Raw genomic sequence first — 24,192 nt, forward strand, 5'->3', positions numbered from 1 at the left:
CTCTGAAATGGAAAAAGGTGCCTTTGCTACCTCCACAAAATGGCTTTTGTCTTTTTTGTTCATCTCAAGTAGCAAACCTGCCAAGACTGAAAAAGAGATGCCAGTCCCAGCACTGTAGCACCTCCTGTACTCAATGCTGGTGGAAAGAGGAGCAGAAAGGACTCACAGACTTGTCTGAATCCTCAGCTGGATCTTTCCTCATTCCGGCTTTACAGTTAAGCCTACAGTAAGAAGGAAAGGAGTTACTTAATATAGGAAACATTATCTGGGTGGGCAGAAAGGCACTGAGGCTCTGAGTGAGCAGACAGGCAGAAGAGCCCAGAGGTGCAGGCAGCAGAACAGCACAGCCCCATCATGAGGGAAAGGCCACCTCTGACCATCATGGCCACGCTGCAGTGTCTGACCACAGCCAGTCCCCCTGCACCACCATTCCTCCCACCCATACAGTCGCTTCTCCTTGCGAGGCACAGCATGAGCCACCCTCTGTCCATTCACTTGCCACGGGAAGCACCTGAATGAAAAAGCAATCAAAACAGACATTTTAGTGAAAACCTGTTATCCTTCCTCCAAAGAATCAATACCAAGCTGAAAGCCGGCCCACCATCTTGATATAAAAATCCATGCTCCAGAGCTGAGGATCACTACCGCCAGCATCCCTCATACTTTATGCACAGCAGCTCTAACACCAGTGACATTTCACCCTCTGTTATTGACTTCCGACCCTGAAGGCAGTTTCCATTTCTCATCTGCTTTCTCTGCTTTCAAAGCAGCAAACACCGATGGCGATGGCGGGGCGGTGCTGCCTTCTTTTCTCTGCCATTTACTTCTAGGCAATAGCAAAGCCCTGAGGCAGCGAGTACCAGAGGAGCTCCAAAACTCCTGTCCACAAAGCAAACAACACTTCCACACCAAGCAGTGAAACAGCCTGGAGGCTTCCTGCTGCTCACATGGAGGACTAAATTAACCCTTAGCACAGCCTGAGCAAGAGCCACTGCTCTTGTTGTGTACAAGTAGGTAAGAAGACACAGACACTACGGCTGGCAGTGTCCACACATTAACACTGTTTTAACAGAGCTCTAAAAGGGTCAACTGGGAAAGTCTTCAGAGAGAAGAGAGGTTCCTAGGTGAGAAAACTCTGCCAGGGTACTTATGAGGTCAGGGCTAACAGGGCTATTGTCTGCAGCAATGAACAGCTGATAGAAAAAACTTTGCCACAGGTAGCTGAGGGCATGGCTTGGTTCCACCTGTTTACCTGAAGCCAGCAAGCTGCATGAGATTTCTGATTTAGATTTGATATATCCTGGATTTAGCATTATTTCCATTTTAAAGTGCAGAGGCTCAACCCAGTAAATAAAGTGGAAGCGGGTGGCAAGGGTGAAAGCATTTTGCACACTGTCCTTCAAGAGATGATGCTCAGCTCATACAGCAACCCAGTGAAGCACAGCAAGTACCCTGGCAGTAAATGAGCACGTCACAGCAATTTGTCTCTACTCCTGCAGAGGCAATTTAACTTCATTTCAGTAACAGTGTGACAAGAACACATAGGAATTCACTCTGGTATCCGTGTAACTTTTATTTACTTATTGCTGTCAATATGCAGTAAAGGAAGATCAGATGTGACTTACCTCCTGAGTACAATACTTCTGTAAATTATGATATTGTGGCATCTGATTGTAATAGATCAAAGTGTTGCATTCACAAGCCACCAAGTGGTTTTTTTAACTGCCTTGATTACAGGTACACATTCTGGCTGTACTTTTCACTGCATCTTCCAGTATTACATGATAAAAAAAATTGCAACTGGAAAATAGCCTGAGAGTTTGATAGGACAATGCAAAGGGGAAAACCAGCTCTGCTTTTGTTTCTTAACTCTTCAACCTTCTGGGAACCAGAATTAATTTCTGGCCTTCTAGCATGCAAGCTGGAATAGGAAAAGCACAAAAAGGCCAGGTATGCTAAGGAGGGATGTAAATTTTATTCTCCTGTCCCATTACCTGTCACTGTAAAACTAGCAGCCCTCTGTGATGAGCCCTCTGGCTTTTTAAAGCATCCCATTATCTAGCAGGAGGACAGTGGTCAATAAGTGGCTGAAATGGAGAGACCATGCCTTCAGTGCTTATCCTCTGGTCACACAGTCCCCTCTAGAAGCTCTCAGCATATCACACTTTGCACCCTCCACCAGCATCAGTGCCATTCCCATGAATGACAACAGGACAAGGTCCCTTCCCTATCTCATCCCTAAGTTCACCCTAGAAGCAGCACGGGATTGGAAGGGAATGACTTTGGTGCCCAGAAACAAAGCCTGAATATGCAAACAGCCACCCCAGTCACTTGACAAAAAGGGCACATGTAATACCCAGGGGTACAGACCTAAGAGCCCCAGTACTCTGGCAGCTAAGCCCTAAGCAAGCTCTGCTTTTAGCATCATCACCTTTGTATGTTTTACATCTCTGTTTTCTGACTTATATCACAGGGATGAAGTATCACTGAGCGTGCTTGCCATGTGCTCTGTAAGCACTAAGCAGTGCAGTTACTATAGTGTGGATAATTATTAGCCAGCTGCTTTTATAAAGGAGAGATTTGTACAACAAAGCCATTCCTCTCATGTAAAACACAAGGTAACCAACTCCAACCTAAATACTTCACTGTGACAACCTCATGGTGAACAATGAGGAGAGACCAGAGGCCAGCCAGGAGCCCACTTCTAATTAAGCTGTACACAGGACCTCTCCCATTCCAGTCTTGGCTTGCTGGAGGTCCAGGCTAGACCATGATAGCTTGGGCTGCAATTAAAAGGACTGGCAGAGAGGTAAGGGCTATTTGCTGCAGTACACATTGAAGCGGATCTCCCCAACTCCTCAGCCCTAACCTCTTGCTGCTGACAACATTTAACTTGCAAAATGGTAGTAGGTGTCATTGCTGAACAGTTCTCACTCCACTCACCTGTCCTTAAGCTTGTTTTCCTGAGGTGATGAGGAAACCATCAGAGTCAAGGCTACTCCACACTGAACTTGCCTACCATTTTCTGCACAGACCTTTTCTCCTCCTCCTGACAGCAGCATAGTCAGCTGTCTTGATGAAAAAGTGTCCCCAGGATGTTCTGCCTACAGTCAGCACAGCATAGCCTTCCCTCCACCTTGCACTGATGCTACTGAGTTTTCTAGGAGATCTTTGCATGTGATGCTTTTGGAGGCAAATTGTAGAACAGCTTAGGTTGGAAGAGTTCTTAAAGATCATGTAGTTCCATCTCCCCTGCCATGGGGAGAATCCTCAGGTTGGCTTCACCTCGCGCTGTAATCTCTCTACTTAAAATCTTGCTGCAGCATAAGATCGCCTTGTATTTGATGCTATGCTCTACACTGAGGAGGCAGTTTCCTAGAGGACGTTAGGTAGAACAGGTTAAATTGTGCCAGCTGGGGGTGGCTACACTGAGCGTAGTTGGGTGGCTGAGTGTAGCTGGGTGGCTGAGGAAGGATTTCTCAGAAGCACCTGTTTTTAGCAGGCAGACTAGGCAGCAAAGAAGAGGCACTTCCTAATCTAAGGCCAGTGTTTCACGTTAACACCAGCTGCAGTATCTTGGCAAAACATGGCTTAACGTAAGCAGCTGAAGCAAAAAGGCATGACCCAGAGTCATCAGCAGGGAAGGTCTGCCAGACCACAGAGAGCATCCAAACCAAAGCAGAGACACTACTTGAGGGAACTGCCTACACACAACTTCCCACCATCTTCCTCACCAAAGGACGCAACTCCCTTTTGAACCCTAATGCCTGACTGCTTAGTGTTTGCAGAGCTGAATGGCAAGTTGAGATTAGAAGTCCCCTCTCAACAAGAGTCACTTTTCATCCCCTGATGATGAATCTTTGTGTGATCTCATGATTTGATAGAGTGTCTCACGGAAGTGCTGGTGACGGCTCAGTCTTTTGGCTGCCTCTTTCAGCTCCTCGATGTTTTCAGCTTCTGCATGTGAGATGATGAAGGACTGGGACTGCTTCACTGAAACAAGAGCAGCACAAAAAGGTCGGCACATTCAGTCAAGGGGACAAATCAAGGAAAGCCAAGAGAGCCATGCAATCATCACGACCAAGAGCCCTAGCCAAGGGTGAACTAACCATTGCACCAACAGCTTCACCTTAATGTTTTCAGGGAAGGAAAATGCTGACAGCATTTTTCTGCTTTGTAAGTCCTTTGCTTTACCTCTTTCCAATGTTACGGTGCTGTAAAAATGGATTTGACCTCAAAGACAGCCATTTTGAGTACTGGACTAGGCAAGACATTATGCAGATGTCCCTTTCAACCCAGCTCCATGTGAATGCTTAATCACAAAGGAAGTCAGCTTTGAGCATATTTTTTTGTAGAGACTAGGAGGCATCCCAGCAGTTACTGCATACTTTTCCACATACACAAAGAGACAGGTAACTGCACAGATCTGCTGCCTGCTCTTCAGATAGCAAAACCCCAGGTTAGCCTATAGTTCCATGGTACTGCTAAGAACTATGCATTGTGAACCACACTTGCAGATCTTACTGCTCTTTCAGCCTCATCTGCATGCATCTGCTCCTGCAGGGCACAGAGGAAGAAGCTGCCCACTACCTACAGTCATTCCATGAAGCGCTGGCTCTCCGGCGGTGAAGGCGGCAGCTCTTTATGCGACGAGTGGCAGCTTTGTGGATGTACACAGAGTTCTTCATGATCACAGGCATCTTGGCCTCCAGCTCGGCATTGCGGATGCACTCTTCGAAGAACTCTGAAGAGAATACACCACTATGAGCAGTGATGGGAAAGACACTGCAAGCAGTGAACCTGCCAGAAGGGACTACACTCAGTGAGTCGGGGGATGATGTTCAGTACTTCCTTAGATCTTCACAAACAACATTTTGTTAAGCACCAAGACATCATCAAATTCAGAATGACAGAAACCTCTGGTGCCATACTCAAACTAGAGAAAGAGTAGCAATCATCCATTCTCCTTTTGTCTTTCCCACATCTGCTAATGATGTAACTGCAGAAAGGCAGCTTACTCTCTTTGATATTATCATACAACTTCTCAACTCTGTCATCACAGAGGGCTCTGAAGCCTCGTTGGGCATACTTTCCTTGAAGAAATACCAGAACCAGTTAAGTCTTAAACTGCAGAAAGGGAGGAGCTGGCAACACTGTCATGGACACATCCAGATGTGCCATGAACACACAGGGATTTCTAATAGCGCAGCAAATATTAGCGGTGGAGGGCTGCAGCAATCACCTAGGAGGACTGAGCAATGTGTGCTATGCCACAGCTTCCCTGTTTGACTCTTTGGGGAGCCTTTACACTTCTCTCTGCCTGTAGGTTTGTCTTCTACTACATAGGGAAGTATGGAGCAATACTGTACTCCTTTGAGGGTGAAGCATCAAGTGATGCACAACATACTGTGACTCCTCCAAAGGATGGTGAGGTTAAGATACAAAGAGTTGGGAGAGCACTCCAGGTGCAGCCTTACTAATTTGGGAACCACTTTTTGAGTCTGGGAAGATGGGAAGAAATATTTCCTCCTGGGGATCACTCATCAGTAGAGAAGGTGGATGACAGACTTACTTCTCAGATTACTGACATCTGCTTTCATCTTCTCCTCCCTCTCCTTGTTACGATCCAAAGAATTTAAGCCTTGCTCCAAGCTCTGCAATGCTTCCTCAGCTTCCCTCAGTCTCTTTTCCAGTTCCATGCGCACCTTCACCTCAGCCTGAGGAAGACGAAAAGAACAAATGCTCCTGAAAACAGCTTGTGTATCAGTAAGCCTCCTGCAACTCAACAGGTTTGCAAGAGACCCAATGAAAGATTAACAGTCAGGAAAACCAATAGAAATAAGACAAAATTTGTTTATTGGATCTTCAGACAGAACTAAAAGTACAGATATTTCAGCAATTCTCTATTCTGACTTCCCTTTTCACAGCTGCCCTCTCATCTTATGAACAACACGAAGTCAAACAGTACTCCAGCACCTGAATTCATACTTATGGAAGAATTTGAACAAGAACAGGACATCCTTCCATCCTAAATAGACTTGAAACAAAGGCAGTCAGTTCCCACAAAGGGGTGGACAGTTATTATTTTCAGAAACAAATACAGTAAAAATTAGGAAAAAAAGGGGTGAAGTGGTACAAGCATACAAGCATACAAACATACAAACAAACATAACTCATACAAACTTAGGTCAACTTAGCTTTAGTATGGCCAGCTGGAATGTTAAAGGATAAAAACTTCTTAGAAATGCAGGAAAAAGATGAGACGGGGGACACTTTTGGACAAAATATTTGGAGAAGGGTTTTGAGTGTCAAACAGCCAGTAACTACTTACACTTTTCTTAGTTTAAAATAAAACAACGTGACTTTGTCCAATTGTCTTTGTCTAGATTACTGTTTCTCTCATGACTGGGACAATTTCTATACTAGCATTTGAAGTAACCTTCATTGTTGACTGCATCTACTGTCCTGTATTATTGCCCCACTTTCATCTTTAGATGATGCTTTCACATGAACAAAGGGAAATAATTGTTACTGAATAGGTTAATCAGCGTCAGAATGAGAAAATAAATAATAGTGCTACACAGATACAGTGTGGCATCCTCATGTGTAACTGTGATATGAAGCATAGCAAACTGAGTTTTTACCACAGAATAAGAACAAATCTCTCTTTTGATGGGAGATGATATGAAAGAGAAGGAAGTCAGGGCCCAGGGATAGCAATGCATGATGCATATAGTCAGTACCTTGAGGTCTCTCTCTGTCTGCTGCTTCTCCGCAGTCAGCTCTGAGAGTGAGTTCTGCAGCGCTTGCGACTGGGAAGAGTAAAACTCTCGCTCCGCCTCCAGGGCTCGGGACCGCTCCTCATTCTCCTTCATCCTGGAGCATGAAAGAGAGAAAGAATCCCACCATCCCACCCAATATGACTCACACAGAGGAAGGGCCTAGGTATTGAGTAGGGGTATGTGTAACTACCAGGCTGCCGTGAGCAAAGAGGTGCTAAAGGCAGCATTATCTGCATTTTCCCTTCAGTAGTGCAGGCATGGCTGGAAAAAGCCATGTGGGCAGTTCCTCAACCTTGCTTTGTGTTGGCAACCTAAAAGAAAGGCAGCAGACAGCCACAGCATGAGGCACCACAAATCCTGATCGTGGTTAGATCTGTCCTCTTCTCTCTACCACATCCAGAAGTTGAAAGTAGGGATTTCACCTTCTTTTAGGCCCTAGGGTAAACATGGGAAGAGTTTTGAGGGGACCCTAGCTTTCTGGTTTCCCTTTCTGATTGCCTCCCATCTGTGAGGAGAAAAAAAACTACCTTTTTTCCCACTAGAAAGCATCTCAATTTACATCCCTGTCACCACTGTAAGAGCCTTTGTCCCCATTTCACCTCTTCTCTGCCAGAAGTTTCTCTTCCAGGAGTTGCTGCATCTTCTCTTCAATCTGCTGCAGGCTGCAGTGCAACCCCCAGCTGGGGCTTTGCTCCTCGCTAGGACTGGCTGAAGTTGGGCTCTCATTTGTTTCCAACATCTCCAACATTTGCTGCTTTTCCATGGAAAGCTCCTTGAAGAAGGACAGAAGCTGTGAGCGTCAACCAGGTCTTATATTTCTGCTCCTTTTTCTGTCTGGCTCCTCATTATTGAGTTCTTCCATCTTTACACCCACGTTCCTCATTCAGGTTAAAAACAGGTAATACAAGGCAATAGGATGTACCATGCTGCAAAGTGTTTGGTCTGTTGTATAGCTGAAGTACAAACGCTCCTTCCCTAACCATTCAGATCTTTTTCTCCTACCCATAACTGTGGTTAGGAGAAGATTTCAGGAGGAACATCCTGAAATCCTGTCCAGATTTTGGATATCAGCAATTGATTTTTGGACTAATTCGTAGGATTAAAGTTGGTTGCCTTCAGCAAGCTAGCTAGGCTGAAATTTCACAAAAACTATATGCATTTAGAAAAGTCATTCTTTTCCTCTCCATCAGAACAACACCAAGTAAATAAAAGAGTTTAACACATCAGCACTCCATTTCCTAAATTCTTGTATGGTATACAGTTCTCTGGGAACAATGCTTCAGCCTGTGAGCAAAGATACCTCTCTGCTGCTCTAATTTCTACCAGGGCTTATGGAGCTACTGTTCAAAAATCAAATAGCTATGTGGTTTGCTGGGTTCTTTGCCACTTCTAATCCTTTTCTGAAGACAATTTTGGCCTTCATATCAGCTACTGAAAGAATCAGTTCATCTGCCCAGGGCTGACTTTGACATTAACAGATTAGGTTCATGCTACAGGACAGCAGTGCATTCAGTCCTGGTAACTCCTCACAGACTGCTGCCATTCAGAAGCAACAAGTGGTCACTCACCTCCAGGTTTTTCTGTAAGGACTGAGTCAGGCTTCGCAACTCTTTCTTTTCTTGCTCCACTCCATTAAGGGAGCGGGCTGTGAGCTCTAGCTCCCTAAAGAAGGAAAAATGGTGATAGCTATGGTAGGGGAATGCTAGCCCCACAAACCACATTCAGACTGCACAGGCTGTGGACTTCAGTTGCAGGACCTGCTACTGGTGGTTGGCGCAGGCAGTCCTCGAGAAGCAGGAATTCCAGGCAGGAGTGTGCCAGAAAGCACCACACCTTGGACAAACTACAGGCATCCAGAAAATGAGCTGTGCCTCCCGGTGGAGCAAAAACCATCCCCTACGAGCTTCGCTTGTGAGGGCAGGACCATGATTACAGCTCGCAGAGCACAGACAGCAGGCATGAGTAAACAGGCGTATATCTATAACAAAAAAGGCTTATAAAAACCACTCCAGCTTTTCTGAGATGTTGTTTTGGGAGAAAAAGAAAAGAAAAAGAAAAATGCCATTTCAACACTCAGAATTTGCCCTTAGCTCTTAGCTAGGGCCCTTAGATCTTTCCCCTTCTATAGACATTTCTTGCTAATATTCTGCACAGTGTTGCTCTCAAAAAGACAAAATTATTCTTAGTGAGGCAACTTCAACCTCCACCCATTCATCCATGTGTGCAAAATCTGGCTGAGATGTCTGGAGCCCATGGGGCTGGTGCGAATAAAACTGGTCTTGTCATTGAAATCCTCTGACATCTGCCTGTTGCTATACAGCCTCAATTAACCCAGGGTTTGCTTATGTCTCAGCTTCTCGAAAATGAGGTTGCTGGAGTCTTGAACAGCAAATGAAACTAGGATGCATACTATTGGTCAATCAACAGCATCAAATGCAAGACATCAGCCATTCCTGTTTTGGTCAATACTGCATTTATCTCCTTCATATATAGGCAAAACCAATGAGTTTTACCCATTGCTTTGATCCCCAACCTCACCAGCACTCCCAGCAAGTGAGGAGTTGGTGTCCTTCTCCTGCGTGCCCAGCTCAAGCCCTCACCGCCTGATCTGCTCCTGCTCCAGCCGCAGCTCCCGTACCACCTCTTCAAACCGCTGCTTCTCTGCCTCCAGCACCTGGTTCAGACGTTCCAATTCCTGCACCAAGAGAAGAGGCAGGAGAGCACTCCACACTATTTCCAGCCTCCCAGCCCCACCCCAAGGGAGCTGAATGGAATTGGCTTGTGAGGAACACCCACCTCTTTCTGCTCCCTCTGCAGACACAACTCTTCTGTTTCTTCCATCAGTTTATCTGCAAACATATGCACGCATAGAGGCCAAATTGCAATTTGGCAAATGCAATTTGCAATTTCTATCCCAGGGATGTTTATGTGTGAGAAGTACTGACTGTTGGGAACTTGTATATGCATTACCTATTGCTCTGTGCTTATCTTTCTGAGAGACTCCAAAGGCTGAGATTACACTAATGGGATGTTCTATAATTTTCCTCCTGTCAAATAACTTAATAAACTCAACAATCTTACTGCTGTGTACTCCTTCCAAAAGCTCCTTCCAAGGTTTTTTAAAACCTTAATGAAAACATTAATGAACTAACCTCTGCCAGTCTCTAGCTGACTTAAGAAAACAACCTCCTTTCTGCTTCACACACAAGGAAGCTAAGGCATGGAAGGGCTAAGCAACACACAGAGTCGCTCACAGCACAGTAGCAGGCTGTTCTCATACATTCCAGTGCCCCATCCTTACCCTCCCAGCACCCTCTGCATTAACCTCTCCAGGCTCAAGTGGGAGAAGGTCTCCCAGCTTCCCTCGAGTCAAGAAAGGGCTCTAAAACATACTACAAGATTTGAATTATGGGGAAAACCATTGCCCATGCAATCAAAGATTTCAGTTTACTAAACCTGCCTAGATGCTCTAGATCTTTAGTAAAATCAGTGGAATAACTTTACCTAGAAAGGCAAAGGTCTATAGGGACCTTCATAAAGCATATAAAGTTGACATCTATGGATGGTTTACCTTGCTACCAGTTTTCTTGGTATCAGAGAGGACATCCTGGTATCCTGGCAGGATTACAACTGCTGGGAGATACACAGACCTCTACTGCCTTCCCATAGCAGTGCTCCTCATGCCAACACTAACCTTTATGCTGCGAAAGCCCTGCTGGCAGTCACTGCTGCCTTTCTGCTCACTTCCATCCTCTTTCTGCTTGCCAGGAGTCCACACAGCTGAATTAGAGATACACAGAGACTGTCACACTCTTTTAAACTCTCCTTGGTGAGGCCAAGTCCAAGGCTTGAGGGGCTTCAGCAACAACCCTGACTGAAAGGGAAACCCGGATCCCAAGTGGATAAGGGTATATGGAAGGGAACCCAAGGGGACTCGGAATTCTCCAGAGCAGGGATGAAGGACAATATCTGTGTTCTCCAAAGAGCATTGACCTGCTGCCAGCAGCAGTGCCTGACCTCAAAACTTAACTACAGGATGGACACAGACCACTGAAGATGAGGCTAATGAGGCAGAAAACTCAGCACTCAAATAGGAGTAAACGTACAGCTGCCCTCAAAGGAAAGTAACTGTGAAAAATCACCAGCTAAGAATAATCTTGTCATCACAGACCAAATAAACCAGTGAAGTATGTATTTTGCACTTCAAATATCTTGCTTTGTACAGGATGTGTTTTCAATTGCTGCTGTATCATCTTGTCTTTTACCATACTTTGGCCTTAAGCTCTTTATTCAGCTCTGGTATTTGCAAAACAATGCTTTGATAAAACTTTCCTGTTTCTAACTTTCTGCCTATCTCTCCAGGTTCTCCTCTCAGTGGTCCCTGTTATCTCTGTGTAAGGTGTGGAGCCACTGCCTGTCTCACACATGAGCTATCTATCCATCAGCTCACACATGACAACATGTCTTGATATGTAACAGTGATCATAGTTTACATATGAGATGATTTATGGAGATCACCCTTGGTCAGTAGCCTGATGGTTAACAATAGACAGCAGGAGACAGTTTGATGTGTTACTAACTCACCTACTGCAGGCTGCCTAAGCAAAGCACTGGACTTGCTATAGGATGGATGATGTGACCATCAGCTCACAGCCTAGAAGTTCTACACCTACCCTGCAGAATGCTTTGCGTAGCTTAGGAGGCATCTGGGTTGAAGAGGCTGCTCTCCCTTTGCTCTTACTATACCAAGTGGAGAGTGGCAGCTTCACCTCCTAGGGCAGTCAGAGTACCCAGCATACTGCTGTCCAGAGGATGGTTTCTGAGAGACTGCAGTATTTAACCTCCAGAAGTATCTTCCAACCTAAATTATTCCATGTTCACTTGGAGAAACTGCTCTCACCATTGCCCACAGACACAGTAATAGAAATTAGCCATAAGACACCACAAACAAGGCCCTGAAAATGCTCCCAGTTTCAGCATGAACAACGTGGGGAAAATGCAGACAAAGACTGAGCAGACATAGACAAAGAAAGATCTAAGGGGAAAAGAAAACCCAAAACAACCATGTATAAAACGCTCTGATCAAGCTCAGAAACACCAGTCCTACTTAATTCAGGACAGAGAGGTATTGGCTGGTAGCCTAGCGAGCAGATGAGACCAGCACATCCCAACAGTTGCACAGGGCAGTCAGAAGGAGCTGCAGGACTGCAGAGTTCTGGCCACAGCACACTCTTCCTTTCATCTGATGACTCTGATGTCTGGATCTTACCTTAACTTTTTAATTCCCTTCAGAACCAGAACCTTAGCTGCTGGCTATTCAAAAGCTTCACCTTGTAAAAGTCATCAGTAAAATACTATAGCTGCTTGGCTTGACTGAGCTGACAGTTCCAGAAAGGCCAAATGACTATTTTGGGTTTTACAGCTTTTAGAAGTAAGAGTTTCCTACCTACATACTCCTGTTTCTCCTTGGCCAGCTGCAGTCCTTGGGCTTCCAGGCTCTCAATCATGGCTTCCCCCAGCTGGGCATTCTTCCAGGTCCTAGGGAGAGCACACACAAAGCAGACAATAAAAGAGATCTAAGAGTCCCACAAAGAGAGGCAGAGGGACTCAGCCCAGCCATCTTATCAAGGAATTCAAGCACACTCTCAGAGGGAATGGCAATTCTCTAAATTCTTCTCCACAAGTGACTTAGAAATTTTCCTGACACTCAATAGCAGAAAGTTTACAGGAACAGTGCTTCAGCACAGCACAGCTATTCAAACATTCCTCTAGTGTTTCAGAGATTGCTGTACTAAGCTTAGTCTTAAGTGCTCCAGCTGCAATATGCTGTACTTGGAACACAATAAATGGATCCTGACAGACCTCAGAACCAAATTTTAGCTTTTAACTCAGCTAACATCCAATTTGCTGGTGAGATTGTCTTCCATTGTCCAATTACTATTTTAGCCAATTTTCCACTTCAAACGTTAACTATTTATTGGCCTCTTCTCACAGTTTTTTATCCTCAGCCTTCCTGGTATCCATCATCCATCCACCTTGCAGCAAATCAATTTCTCCACTAAATTGGTAAGCCACCAGAATTAGGTGTCTGGCCCTACTCTGAGATAAGTGCCTCTCCCTGTAAAAGCATTGAGGGATCAGAGATAAAAGCCAGATGAGAAGCTGACAGGTATGGAAAGTTAAAAGAAGCAGGCATATTCAAAGAATAGCCTGCATAACTGTAGTACCATTGACAAGAGGATCTCAAGGTCTCTTGAAAACATTACGAAACTAAGCTGCAAAAAAAGCCTGTGGAGCAGATACCCATTAGTGACTGAGTTGATGGACAGAGTAGGCTTCAATACAGAGACTAAATAACCAAGGATGCAGACACACAAATCAGAAACAGAACTAGAAATTGAGTTCACTGCTCTGCTCACTTCTATAGATTTTCCATTAGATAACAGTAGCTACACAGATAAAATACATTAAATGTACATGTAAAATTAATCCAAATCTATTTTTATAGGTGCACGCACAGAAAAAGCAATCACTGCCCAGAAGTTTTGTCTTCTTAGTTAAATCACAAGGGAGCTTATGAATTAGATATCTGTAAGCCTTCCTGCACCAGGCCTCTTTGTGAGCCATTTGAATCTCTTATAAAATGTTTCAGTGCAACCTGTGCCTTGTCTCTGACAGAAGCGAGACAAATATATTAAACACACATCACCCCAGGCACCTCACACCTCCAGCAGCCCAAGCCCTGAGCTCCTTGCAGACAGCTGGGTTTCTTTCCAACTAACGTGCATTTAGGATATTTCCAACATGCGGAGGAAATTAGAATGCTAATTTAAAAGGTGATGTTGTGCCCACAGGTAGATCTCTTCATCCTGAGTGAGAGCAAGTGGGTGTGAATGTGTTTTTCCACTGATGAGCTCTGATGTAGGATGAATCTGAGCCCAGAGAAGCCACCAGCAAACAACTGAAACAAGGGAGGGAGAGTTTATCATATAATTACATGGAGAGTTTCAAAATGGCTGCAGCCTATAATGGGTCTCTTTATTAAATTCATGTTTTCAGTGCTCCCTCCTTAGCCTCACAAGATGTATTCCTGTCTGTAACCTGAAGTTGCCTGCATGCAGTACATGCACTGACTACAGCTGAGAGGGGTACAAATACTTGGTTATTCTGTACTTCCTTCCACGCAAATTTTCCTTAGAAAATGACACGTTACTTGAAGTACTGTAAAGGGCCAGGAAGACTCTAGGAACAAGTAGAAAGTGCCTTTATAATATACTTATGAAGAAAAAAAAAGAAAAGAAAGAAAAAGCCCTCAATATTGTATCGTATGTATATCAACTCTACTTACTATCCAGCACAATCATCCTCTATTTCAATCCTTTTGCAGCACTAGAAACATCTATCCAGCTTTGCCTGCATTTTACCTCATTTGTGCACGTCCACAACCAGTTTCTAGAGATGCTTTGCACTTCATGGTCCACAGGGCACTTGTACTGCCCTAGTTCCTTCTACTTAACAGCTTAATAAGAATCATGTGTGTAACGGAGGATGAGTAGATGGGACACAATGTATGGCCCCTCAGGGATTCAGGCTATTTGGAGGCAGAACTGTCTAAATAGGTGATGTAGAGGTCAAGGGTGTACTTTGGCCAGTGGCCTAGAAGAACAGTGACAGGGAAGGGATCTCTGCTTAGAAGACTACTGGAAGCAAGGAGGAAATGGCACAGTGAAGGATTTCACACATACAGAGCCACTGGTAGGAGTGCCTGAGCTTGAGTTGGCTCTTAGGCCATGGCAGCCACAAATATCTATAGAGCAGATCCAAGAAAAGAAGGAATAGAAAGCAGCTTACACTTTTCCAGATTCCTGCAGCATCTCCAGCCACTGAGCCTGCTCAAACTCTGATTCAGCTGCTAGAACGATGTTACCCTAGAACAAGGGAGGGGGAAAATAAAACAAACAACAACAGAAAGAACAGATTAGTAGGCTGGTGCCTTCCATGCCTGTGTGCCCAGGGCATGGACTGGGCACTGCTATGGCAGAAGGAGACATTCACCTCCATGGGAGGCATCATATGGGACTAAATACGTCATTCTTGCTTGGAAGGAGATACACACAGCAAGCAGTCATGGCAAGAATAAAGTGGCAGGGAAGGGGAATAGGGAGAAATGAGCTCTCGGGTTCCCAAATCTCTATCAGCTGATTTGCTAGTATACCAAGAGCTGCTGCCAAAAGAGGAAGCTTCCTTGCTGGTTGTCATTGCAGGAGCAGTAGCAAAGATTTGAAGGGACTTGAGATGTGAAGCCACCCTCTCTCACAGGAGGGCTTGCCCAGAGAGGGTAAGCATACATTGACAGGGTGGAAAAATTAAGCTTAGCTCATCCACAATAACTGCTTTTGTTTTTACCTAGAGAACATAATAAAGAAGTCTACTTACATGGAAGTCTTCATGAGAGATCTTTATGGCATAAGGCATATTGGGCTCTTCTTTGGGTTCCACAATGCATCCCCCCAGGGGTATGACACCCTGGGGATGAACCAGAGCACTCCAATCAGTCATCAAATTCAAGTATAGTGCTTACAACTAATCAGGAACTGAGCTGCCACCCTTGGCCACTTGTGGGAGCCTGACCTGCCTTGTATTTTCCAGAGAGGCAATAGGCACAGCTCCTGAAAAGCAGATGGATTCCCATCACCACCACCAGACACACCAACCTCCAAGTGGTGTCTGAAAGGGGGTAAAGACTGCTCCCCTGCACCCAGCTTGGAGAAAAGGTTGAGGGCTAGAACTCAGGCGTGGAATCTGTTTTTTCAATGAATAGGTGACCTCTTGAGAAGAGCTTAACAGCATTTGCACAGGTTAGTACAGATTAGGAACAACCAGCAAAACTGGTTGCCTTTGCCAACTGTATTCTCACAAAATCAGTTGATGAGGAAATCGTGCAAACCAGGGGACACATTTACTATTAAGGGAAGAATTAAGGCCATGTATCTGATGAACCAGTAAGAAGCCTGAAAGAGAAACTGACAATTCTCACTTTTTTTTTTTTTGAGGCCTCTCTGGCCTTACCTCCTCTTCACTTGCAGTCTCATAATAAATAAAGAAATAAATAAAACAAAAAAAACCCACAACACAACAAACACCTATGAACAGAATAACCTCCTCTGCCACACAAACACTGCTCACCTTGGGGTGGATATTAAAGTATTTATTGCTCTCAAAGCTCTTCTTCTCACTCTCAGCATAGTAAAGCAGGAAACTCTCCTTAATGATGAAGAACCTTTAGGACAGAAAAGAAATAAATTCTGCTAGAACAGAGTTCTTGATTCACAGCACAAGAATATGTCCACCTGAAAGGTGAAGAGTTGACCATTCCCATCTAAACTTCAGATGGGATGTCTCACTTCTGTCCAAAGGTGCTAGTGCTTCACAGTGAACTCTAAGTTCTAGCATGCAGCATGAAGACAAACCATAGCAGAATTTACTGGCAGATAAATGGGACAGAGGTCTGCACCCAAGAAAGGATCCCAGCCAAAGTGTTTTGACATCTTGACCTGTGCCTCTTTTGTCTAGTTCATATAGTGGACTCAACCTATTGGAAGAGAGCCACCACTCTTTTTTTGTGGCTCTCTCACATGAGCTAAAAGCAATTACTAGCTTATTTTTTCCATCAGCTTCCTGTCACCCTCTGTCACCTCATTGCCTCTTGCCAGCTTAAGCCAGAAAGGAAGCATTCTCTCTGTAACACTGAGTCATATGGCAGGGAGAGCAACGAGGCAACATCCTTGAGCAACTCTCAAAGGCAAAACATTTGTCATGAGAGAACTCAGGAGCTGAGATGAATTGTACTGATATTTTTAAGCAGAGCTGTTAGCAAAGTCTTCTGCCACTGGTGTTTGTAAATAGGAAGGAAATTTAATTTCTTTTATGTGTCACATTAAAATGTGCCATGTTCTGCACAGTTAGCCTTAGGTATGCTCTGATGAATGCTGCATGGTAGCCATGAGCATCACAGCTCCTGTAAAGCAAGCCTGTAATTTACCAGAGCATGTCCTCAACATTATAATGTTGAGGAAAACCACTTCTAGCTTATTTGGATGTTCAAAATTCCCCTAGGAGAGTCCCTCTGCTTGAAGAAAATTGATGTTGCATTTACACTGCAGGCAATGGTACAGGAGAGAGACATTTGACTTCACTTAAATTCAGCCTGAATACCTGCAGCACTCAACAAAGCTGAGGGGCAGCTGAAAAGACAGAGACTAGTTAAAGAAGTTAACAACAAAGAAAATGTTTTGTACTTTCTATAGAAAAGATCTGCAGCAAGCTCAGGCTCTGGACCTACCATGAGCCTGCTTCAAAGCGTGACAGCTCGTGAACATGTGCACATTTACACACAGAAATGTTCAGAGCGTACAAAGAGCAGCAGCAATTCGTATGCCCCAGTTTCTCTTTTCCTTGCCCGTTCACCTGTACCTGCTGTGTTGCCACCGGCAGTGTGGAAATGCCCACTTGCTGTCTCAGCAGGACGCTGCTTTCTCACACATTGACCAGCTCCCCCTCGTGTCCTGATCACAGCATTGCAAAATCTCACTGGACGGAACAGCATGACCCAAGGTTCGAGTCTCTCTCTTCTGCGCTGGGCGTATTCAGTCAGCTGGGGACTGCAGAGGAGCTGATAGAGGGGAGCGCAGCCTGCAGCACCAGCCCAGAATCTGCGTTACTGTAAGAGGTGGCAAGGAGATCTACTGTCCGTGGGCACAATTGTTCTGGGAAGCACCATCCTAAACACCTCTCACCAGCATTGCAGGTAGGGGAGCAAGGCTGTTTCCTCGTGATAGCAGGTGGGGTTGAGGAAGAGCATCTCAGAATAGGTGTGGGGCTGAGCTGTGCACACAACTCAGACACTGACATAAGGCATTTTACAGATTTAGCAGCAGGCACAGCTGTTGGACACGGTCAATAGATTTGAAGGAAACATTTGATAAGCAGCTAAAGATGCTGATACTGAACTACACACCATTTCTAATCTAGCGTGCTTTAACCTCTGTTATAACCTCCACTTGCTACATACTTTTGGGAAACTCAGTGTTCCTGATAATCCCCACATAACGGATTATGCTCCAGAGGAAAAACAAAATAAGACCATGAACACTGATCTGTCCAGATTGACGTGCCTCTGACAGATGAGTGAACTTTCACACCCCTGACCTCATGAGCATGGTGAGAATCTGTGGGTATTTGGAATGAAAAAGTATAAAAATAGGAGCTTAAAAAAAATACAGTAAGTAACAGAAAAACCCACAGGCAATAAATAAGAAAGACTACTGGACATCAGCTGGTGGAGGAATAAAGAAGTTAGGAAACTGAGTAGTATCCTAAGCACCTGGAGAGCAGCAGCAGAGGGGAAAGAGGAGGCAGCACTCACTCTGTGCAGCACAAGGAATGCAAGAGCCATTAGGCAGCCCTTTGGGTTACCTGTTCTCTGTTGTTAGATCCTGCTCCAAGAAACCATTAGAATGACAGTGTAATAAAACTGGAATATAAGTGGAACAGTGACAAGCAGAGGGATTCAGCTGTGAAGGCGGAGATGATTTGGTCTTCCTGGATTAGCTGTACTGATCCATACCAGCCCGCAGGGATACCCGCTCTCTGGGGATAAAACGCTGTCTTTGTATCACAGAGGGCTCACGAGATTAAGTAGCTAATCATTGCACAAGTTTCTGAAATGAGGTGAGCGTTTACCTTACAACTGCTGCACTCTGGCTGCTCTTGCCCTACAGCAGGTTTCAGGGCACCAATCCAGGAGCACATGTGGCAGGTCCAGGTCATTGCAACAATTCTGATCCAGGTCTGGGATTTCAATTGCTAAATCGTCAACCACCAAAGCTCTGGATGCTCTGTCTGGACTTTTTCTCCAATCTGTTATCTGTTCAGTCTCTATCTAAGAGATAGATATCTCTATCAGTCTCTATCTCAAGCACATGGTACTTTTGACTGGTGCCCTATTGGTGTTATGGAGCAGAACCCAACTGCAGAGGTACTTGAATGTGCTGGGACAGCCCCGGAAGAACATGACACAGGGAGTCACAACCTGGCACCACCACACCACTCCCATCTGCCCTATGCCAATGCCTCTTTATGTCCCACTGCCAGGCTCAGCCCAATCCTGGGACCAGTTCTCACTTCCGTCGTCGGCTCTCCTGGCTCTGGAAAGCCCTCATCTCAAGTCCTACAAGCACCTCAGAGACACCTCCCATTTCCCAAATGCCCCACTGCTCTCCCAGGACCAGCTGCTGGGCTCACAGCAACCCTACCACACTGGCTCTGCCCTGCACTGCCTCCCACCTCCTCCCACTTGCTGTTGCTGAAATATTTACAGCTTGCTTAGGATGGGGGACTTGTAGGAATAGAAAAGCACTAAATAAATAATGAAAGAGCACCAGGCCATTTGCCTTTAAGAAATTTTGATTAGGAAGAAGAAAGCCTTTTAAGAATGTGTTCTTCATAGTAAATTACCTTCCCCTATGTTATTTTGTCCACTTGTTTTCACCAACAGCCACATCAGTTTCCAGATATCATCTATTTCAATAGCAATGCTTGCTGAGCAGGGAACACCAGCACAAGCCCTCTCTCTAGCAAAAAAACAGGCCATCTCTTTCAGGACAGCAAGCACAGCATAAAACCTGCACGTATCACACAGATGGCCACAAGCACACACTTCCCCAGCAATGCTTAACTACCTATTGAGCCAGGCCATCTTGGCAGGTTTAAATTGAAGTTCCACGAGAGCAATGCCACTTTCCAGCCCCAGAGACAGCTCGGATTCCTGTGGACTTCTGTTAACAATTAATTTGGGCCTCTTCCCAGGGGAAAGGTAGGGGAAAAGGAAAACAATACTTTGATTTTCTGGCACGTTTTCATCTGAGTTATCAAACTAGAGAAGCAAGGTAAGGTTATCCTTCTTTTAAAGACTGTAACAACAGATCTTGGGTTAGAAAATGTCTGGCAATATTAGGGGGAACACATGGAGCTTTACAGCTGCAGGTCTTGAAACTGATCAGCTTGCCAATGACATCCATCAGGAGTGACACTGACCTGCATACCAAGAATGCAGGAGGGAGAATTAGTCCATCAGATCACATACGTACCAGGAACCACAACCAGAGTTGTGCATAAGAATGTGGTACATTCCAATGTGCAGAAACATTCCAACCCAGCCGTCTTGCACCCAGGGAGCTCGTGGAAGAAATGAATCCCTATTGTTATCCTGCAGTGCCTGTATGATATGGTACAGGCATGCGAAGAAGAAAGCACACCTGTGCGAAGCTGGCTCAGGACAGCAGGGAAGCTCTGCCTGAAGCTTCACGCCTCAAATCTGTGGCGCTTAACAAGAGCCTGAGAGCTCAGCTGACACCCAGCCCCGCATCCCACTGCAGCAACCGCAGCTCACCTCCTGGACCACTTGGCCGACTGCCTCCCGAAGGGTCTCTTCCACAGCACTCCGTACAGCTGCACTTTGGTGCTGATGTCTAAAGCATCCGAATCTGCCTGCTCCATGGATGGAGAAGGGGACACGGAGCTGGATTTGGAAGCAAACATGATAGATGGGTTTGGTTCCAACTCTCCCCCTCTGCTCAATGGCTCAGAGAATCCGATTAAATGCAGCGAGCCAGAAGGACACAGTCAACCCGAGCAGCACACAGGCTGGGCTACGGACAGAATCAATAACGTGGCTGCTCAGCACTCAGTCAATAATTCCCTCCCTGATGCACAGACAATGAAGCTTCTTCATTCCATATGGCTTCCTGATGCATTAAGAACAGAGCACATCCCAGACTAAGAAATGAATTAAAAAAAAAAAAAAAAGCAAAGAGAGCCTGAAATCAGGCAAACAGGAGGCAGAGAGAGCTCACCAGGCAGAAAGTCATAATATAAGCATAAGTGCCTCCATGAAAGAGCCAGCCAGGATATTGCACTCAGCTTTGCAGCAGACAAGGCAGCAATCAGAGCGAGATGGACACTTGGCTGCTGAACATCTCTCACACATACCCCCAAATCTTCTGCCTGGAGGCAGGTCTTCATCCACTCAAGGGCAAGGGAGCAGAGCAGCAGGAGCCAGCGAGCTCAGCCTGCCTCCATCTGCCCACTTTGGTTTTTGTGCTAGCCTGGCTCTGCCCACCCAGGACACTCACGTGGCTGCTGGGTCTGTGCTGAGCAGTGTTCGTGTTCATCCTTAAAGGGCCATCACTGATGGAAGGTTGAGGATCACAATGCTGTCTGCCCTGTGCTTCAGCCTCTACGTGCTGTCAGTACAGTCTCTGCCCTTCCTACCTCCCCTCCCCCCCCAGGCTCCAGCTGCTTCTGGGCCAGACCACAGGTTCACGAGCACAGCATGCAGGTCCAGATCCCAAAGCCCTTGTTCACCCCCGAGATCCCCCTTCCCTGTATAAACACACACACACTCTCAGCTCCAAAAACACTTCAACCTCCGTAATACCGACAGGACAGCACATTGTCATCATGTTGTTCTTCCCTGGGACCACCTCTATTAATGGAACATGGTGGCAGAACCACCAGCTTTGCCTCCTGAAATGCACCTGGAGCTTTGAGGTATCAAATAATCAATTCGTGCTGTAAGACATCTGCTCCAGTTTTGGCTTATGGCACCCTATTTGCATTGACATCAAACTGTCAGCCATTACTCAGAAGTGACACCCTGAAGGCACGCAATTCAGGAACTAGCTATGTGCCATAGGATGCACCAGAGCTTTACATGGAGACAGGCAGCTTGGAGACCACTTGCAAAGCATCTTAAGCAGAAGAAACTGCTGCCTGCCTCAAGGATATATGCTGCCTTTGGCATTGGAGCGGTTACAGACATGAGTCCCTGGTAAATGGGTTCCTGGTAAATGTCACTGCTGATGACCTAGATGAGAGACAGCAGTCCCAGCGCCCTGCTAGTTCCCCAGCTTTGTCTGCTGGCCTGGTTTCAGGTGGGACAGAGTAGATTTTCTTCATAGTGTCTAGTATGGTTGTATGGGAACTGCTGAATCACAGCCTGAACCTCTGATTGAGGCGAGCAATGAGTCAGCCTCAGGAGCAGAGGTGAAGGCAATTCACCTGTGCTGCTGGAAGGGGTGGAGCCTTTTTCCACCTCTCCTAGATCCATTTAAGAGCTGGCTACCAGTGGGAAATGATCTCTTCTAGAGATCCCTCCTCTGGAGTTTTACAGTGAGCCCAGGACACAGGTAAGCACTCTATCTATTCTCTTTTTGTATAATAACCTGCTTAGCCAAACTCTCTGGTATATTTCATAATTACAATATCTGTATATTCATTGATTATAGAATGGTGCTATGTTCTGGGGATACTGCATATTGTGGAATATGAAAAAGGAACGCTTCAACCAGGACTTCAATCACAAGTGGGAACTACAAGAACTGAAGTGCTGTTGCTCTTCATGTTCCTACTTACTCATTCAGCTGCTCCCTCAGCTCTAATCTGCAGCAGCCTCTGCTCCTTTTCCTCCTTGATCTTCCTCACCACAAGGACTGGGCTCATGCTGCAAAGGACAGCGAGACAATGTACCTCTTGCCTCACTGCACTGTGGTTATCTGCAGCTTGCCCCTCTGCAACTGAGCAAGGAAAACTTGACTAAGAGTTATTATAATAAAAGCCATTCAGGGTAGCATTAAGGCTTGCGGCAGGTTTTAGCAGCCCCTTTCACCTCAGTGTAACATTAACGACTCATATAAACTTGTTTCTTTAGACATTAGCATCCATTAATATCCACAGACTGCAATACAATGAAATATCATAAGCAACCACCGTGTGGGACACGGGTTGGGCACAAACGCACAGACCTAGCATTACTCCCAGTGGCCCAACTATTTTCCAATGATTTCATCTTGAATTTCAGAATTTCTAGATACTGTACAGGTTTGGTGTCAGTCATAATGGAGTTCACTTTTCAGTAGTTTTACATGTTTTCTGAACAAAGCATTTTTTCTTAATCCAAAATTCACTGTAAGGGCTTGCTAACCTCTGCATATCTTAGGCAGGAGGCAAAACCACTGTGGCAAGAAGGGACAGTGCTCTGCAGCTCTGCCTGGGGTGACACCTGGGTAAGGCTTGCATGCATCAGCAGAAAGGTTCAATTTGTAAGCTGGAACAATAAGTAAATGACAGCTCATCACCTCCTTGCTGCAGTACTCACCCTTAATGAGTCTCATTGGAATGCCAATGGAAAAGGAGTTTTTTTTCCTTCAATGAAAGAACTCTCTGCAGCCATCATCAGGAAGTCTGCAGCACCACAGCTTCTCAGTTCTGAAACTTTGTATGGTAACTTTTGTCATATAAATACACCCAAAGCACTTCCTCCTTCCTCACTGCTTCACAGGATTTACATCAGGCTGCAGAGTTCATATCTAATTACTCAGAAAAACATTTCTATTAAATACAATAAAAGTATCTTGTCTTGCAAATTAAGACAGCATAAAAAGATAACATTTCTTTCCTAACCACAAGTCCTATGAGCTACCAGAAGAATAATAGCAAACAATCAGCTGAGATGCTGCTTATTGCTCAAGTGACACACATCTCAACCATGGCAACTGTTTGTCATGGGGTTGTCAACAAACCTGTACCACAAGAGAAAGAAAAAAATCCTTCTGCTGTTCAAGTACATCTAAATCCTCTCTCTCTATCAAGGGCATTGCTTAAATGGATGTGTGAAGGTTCTTTGCTTTCAGAATAAATACTTCCCTCATCCTTAGCGCCATTCCCCTTCCTCTGAAATTGGATGTCTAAAAGCCAGTCCTGCTTACAGGGCAGTTGGAGAGTACAGACAAGAAGAATACCTATATACCAAGTAAAGTCAGAATCTTAATCTTATTTCTAAAGGCTATTAAAAGAAAGACATTCTCAATACAAGAGATGGACATACCAGAGAGCATCTATCAAAGGGTCACTGGGATGGAGCTAGGGTGCATTTCCTATGGGAAATGCTGAGAGCTGGGACTGTTTGGCCTGGAGAAGGCTCAGTAGTGATCTCATCAGTGTACATAAGATACATCCTTTTTCACTGTGCAGGTGATGGAGCAGTGGCACAGGCTGCTCAGAGGTTCTGGAGTCTCTTCCTTGAAGATGTTTCGAAGTCGCTTAGACGTGGCCCTGGGCAGCCTGCTCTGGCTGCACCTGTTGGAGCAGGAGTTGGCCCGATGGACACAGATGCCAACTTCCCTATTCTGCCACCAGCACCCTGGACAACATTTAGTTAGTGCTTTCCCACTGTGCCCTAACCAACTCAACACACTGCCAGTCACCCTTCATGCTATTAGGGAGGTGAAGTTGGATAATTACCTATCTGCAAGCTATTGAAAGGATGGCCTCACACTATAGATGGCTTTAA

General features: G+C 45.3%; 1 protein-coding gene across 3 annotated transcripts; it reads right to left on the bottom strand.

Moving 5' to 3' along the window:
- Positions 1-533: 533 nt before the first annotated feature.
- On the bottom strand, positions 534-23,905 carry PLEKHD1 (pleckstrin homology and coiled-coil domain containing D1). 3 transcript variants are annotated; one of them, XM_052694556.1, is made up of 13 exons: positions 22,999-23,905; positions 15,969-16,062; positions 15,219-15,308; positions 14,634-14,710; positions 12,229-12,320; positions 9,579-9,631; positions 9,383-9,477; positions 8,351-8,444; positions 7,382-7,554; positions 6,744-6,876; positions 5,573-5,717; positions 4,595-4,744; positions 534-3,993 (listed from the first exon to the last, which is right to left on the bottom strand). In XM_052694556.1, exons 3-13 carry the CDS (start codon positions 15,255-15,257, stop codon positions 3,833-3,835), a joined length of 1,212 nt encoding a protein of 403 aa, XP_052550516.1. In that variant the 5' UTR covers positions 15,258-15,308; positions 15,969-16,062; positions 22,999-23,905; the 3' UTR covers positions 534-3,832. The 3 variants fall into 3 exon arrangements, with proteins under 3 accessions (XP_052550516.1, XP_052550514.1, XP_052550515.1); XM_052694554.1 differs by lacking the exon at positions 22,999-23,905 and adding an exon at positions 20,233-20,950; XM_052694555.1 differs by lacking the exon at positions 22,999-23,905 and adding an exon at positions 17,256-18,632.
- Positions 23,906-24,192: the final 287 nt, after the last annotated feature.

Source organism: Tympanuchus pallidicinctus, unplaced genomic scaffold (genome assembly GCF_026119805.1).
Source record: "Tympanuchus pallidicinctus isolate F22 unplaced genomic scaffold, pur_lepc_1.0 scaffold3, whole genome shotgun sequence".
Lineage (NCBI taxonomy): Eukaryota > Metazoa > Chordata > Aves > Galliformes > Phasianidae > Tympanuchus > Tympanuchus pallidicinctus.

Coding starts and splice junctions, on each gene's coding strand:
- PLEKHD1 (XM_052694554.1), bottom strand. CDS start 20,381: ATGTTTGCTTCCAAATCCAGCTCCGTGTCCCCTTCTCCATCCATGGAG. Junction 8,445..9,382: donor GAGCAGGAGCAGATCAGGCG/GTGAGGGCTTGA, acceptor TTCCTTCTTTAG/GGAGCTAGAGCTCACAGCCC. Junction 3,994..4,594: donor CAGCGCTTCATGGAATGACT/GTAGGTAGTGGG, acceptor CTCTTGTTTCAG/TGAAGCAGTCCCAGTCCTTC.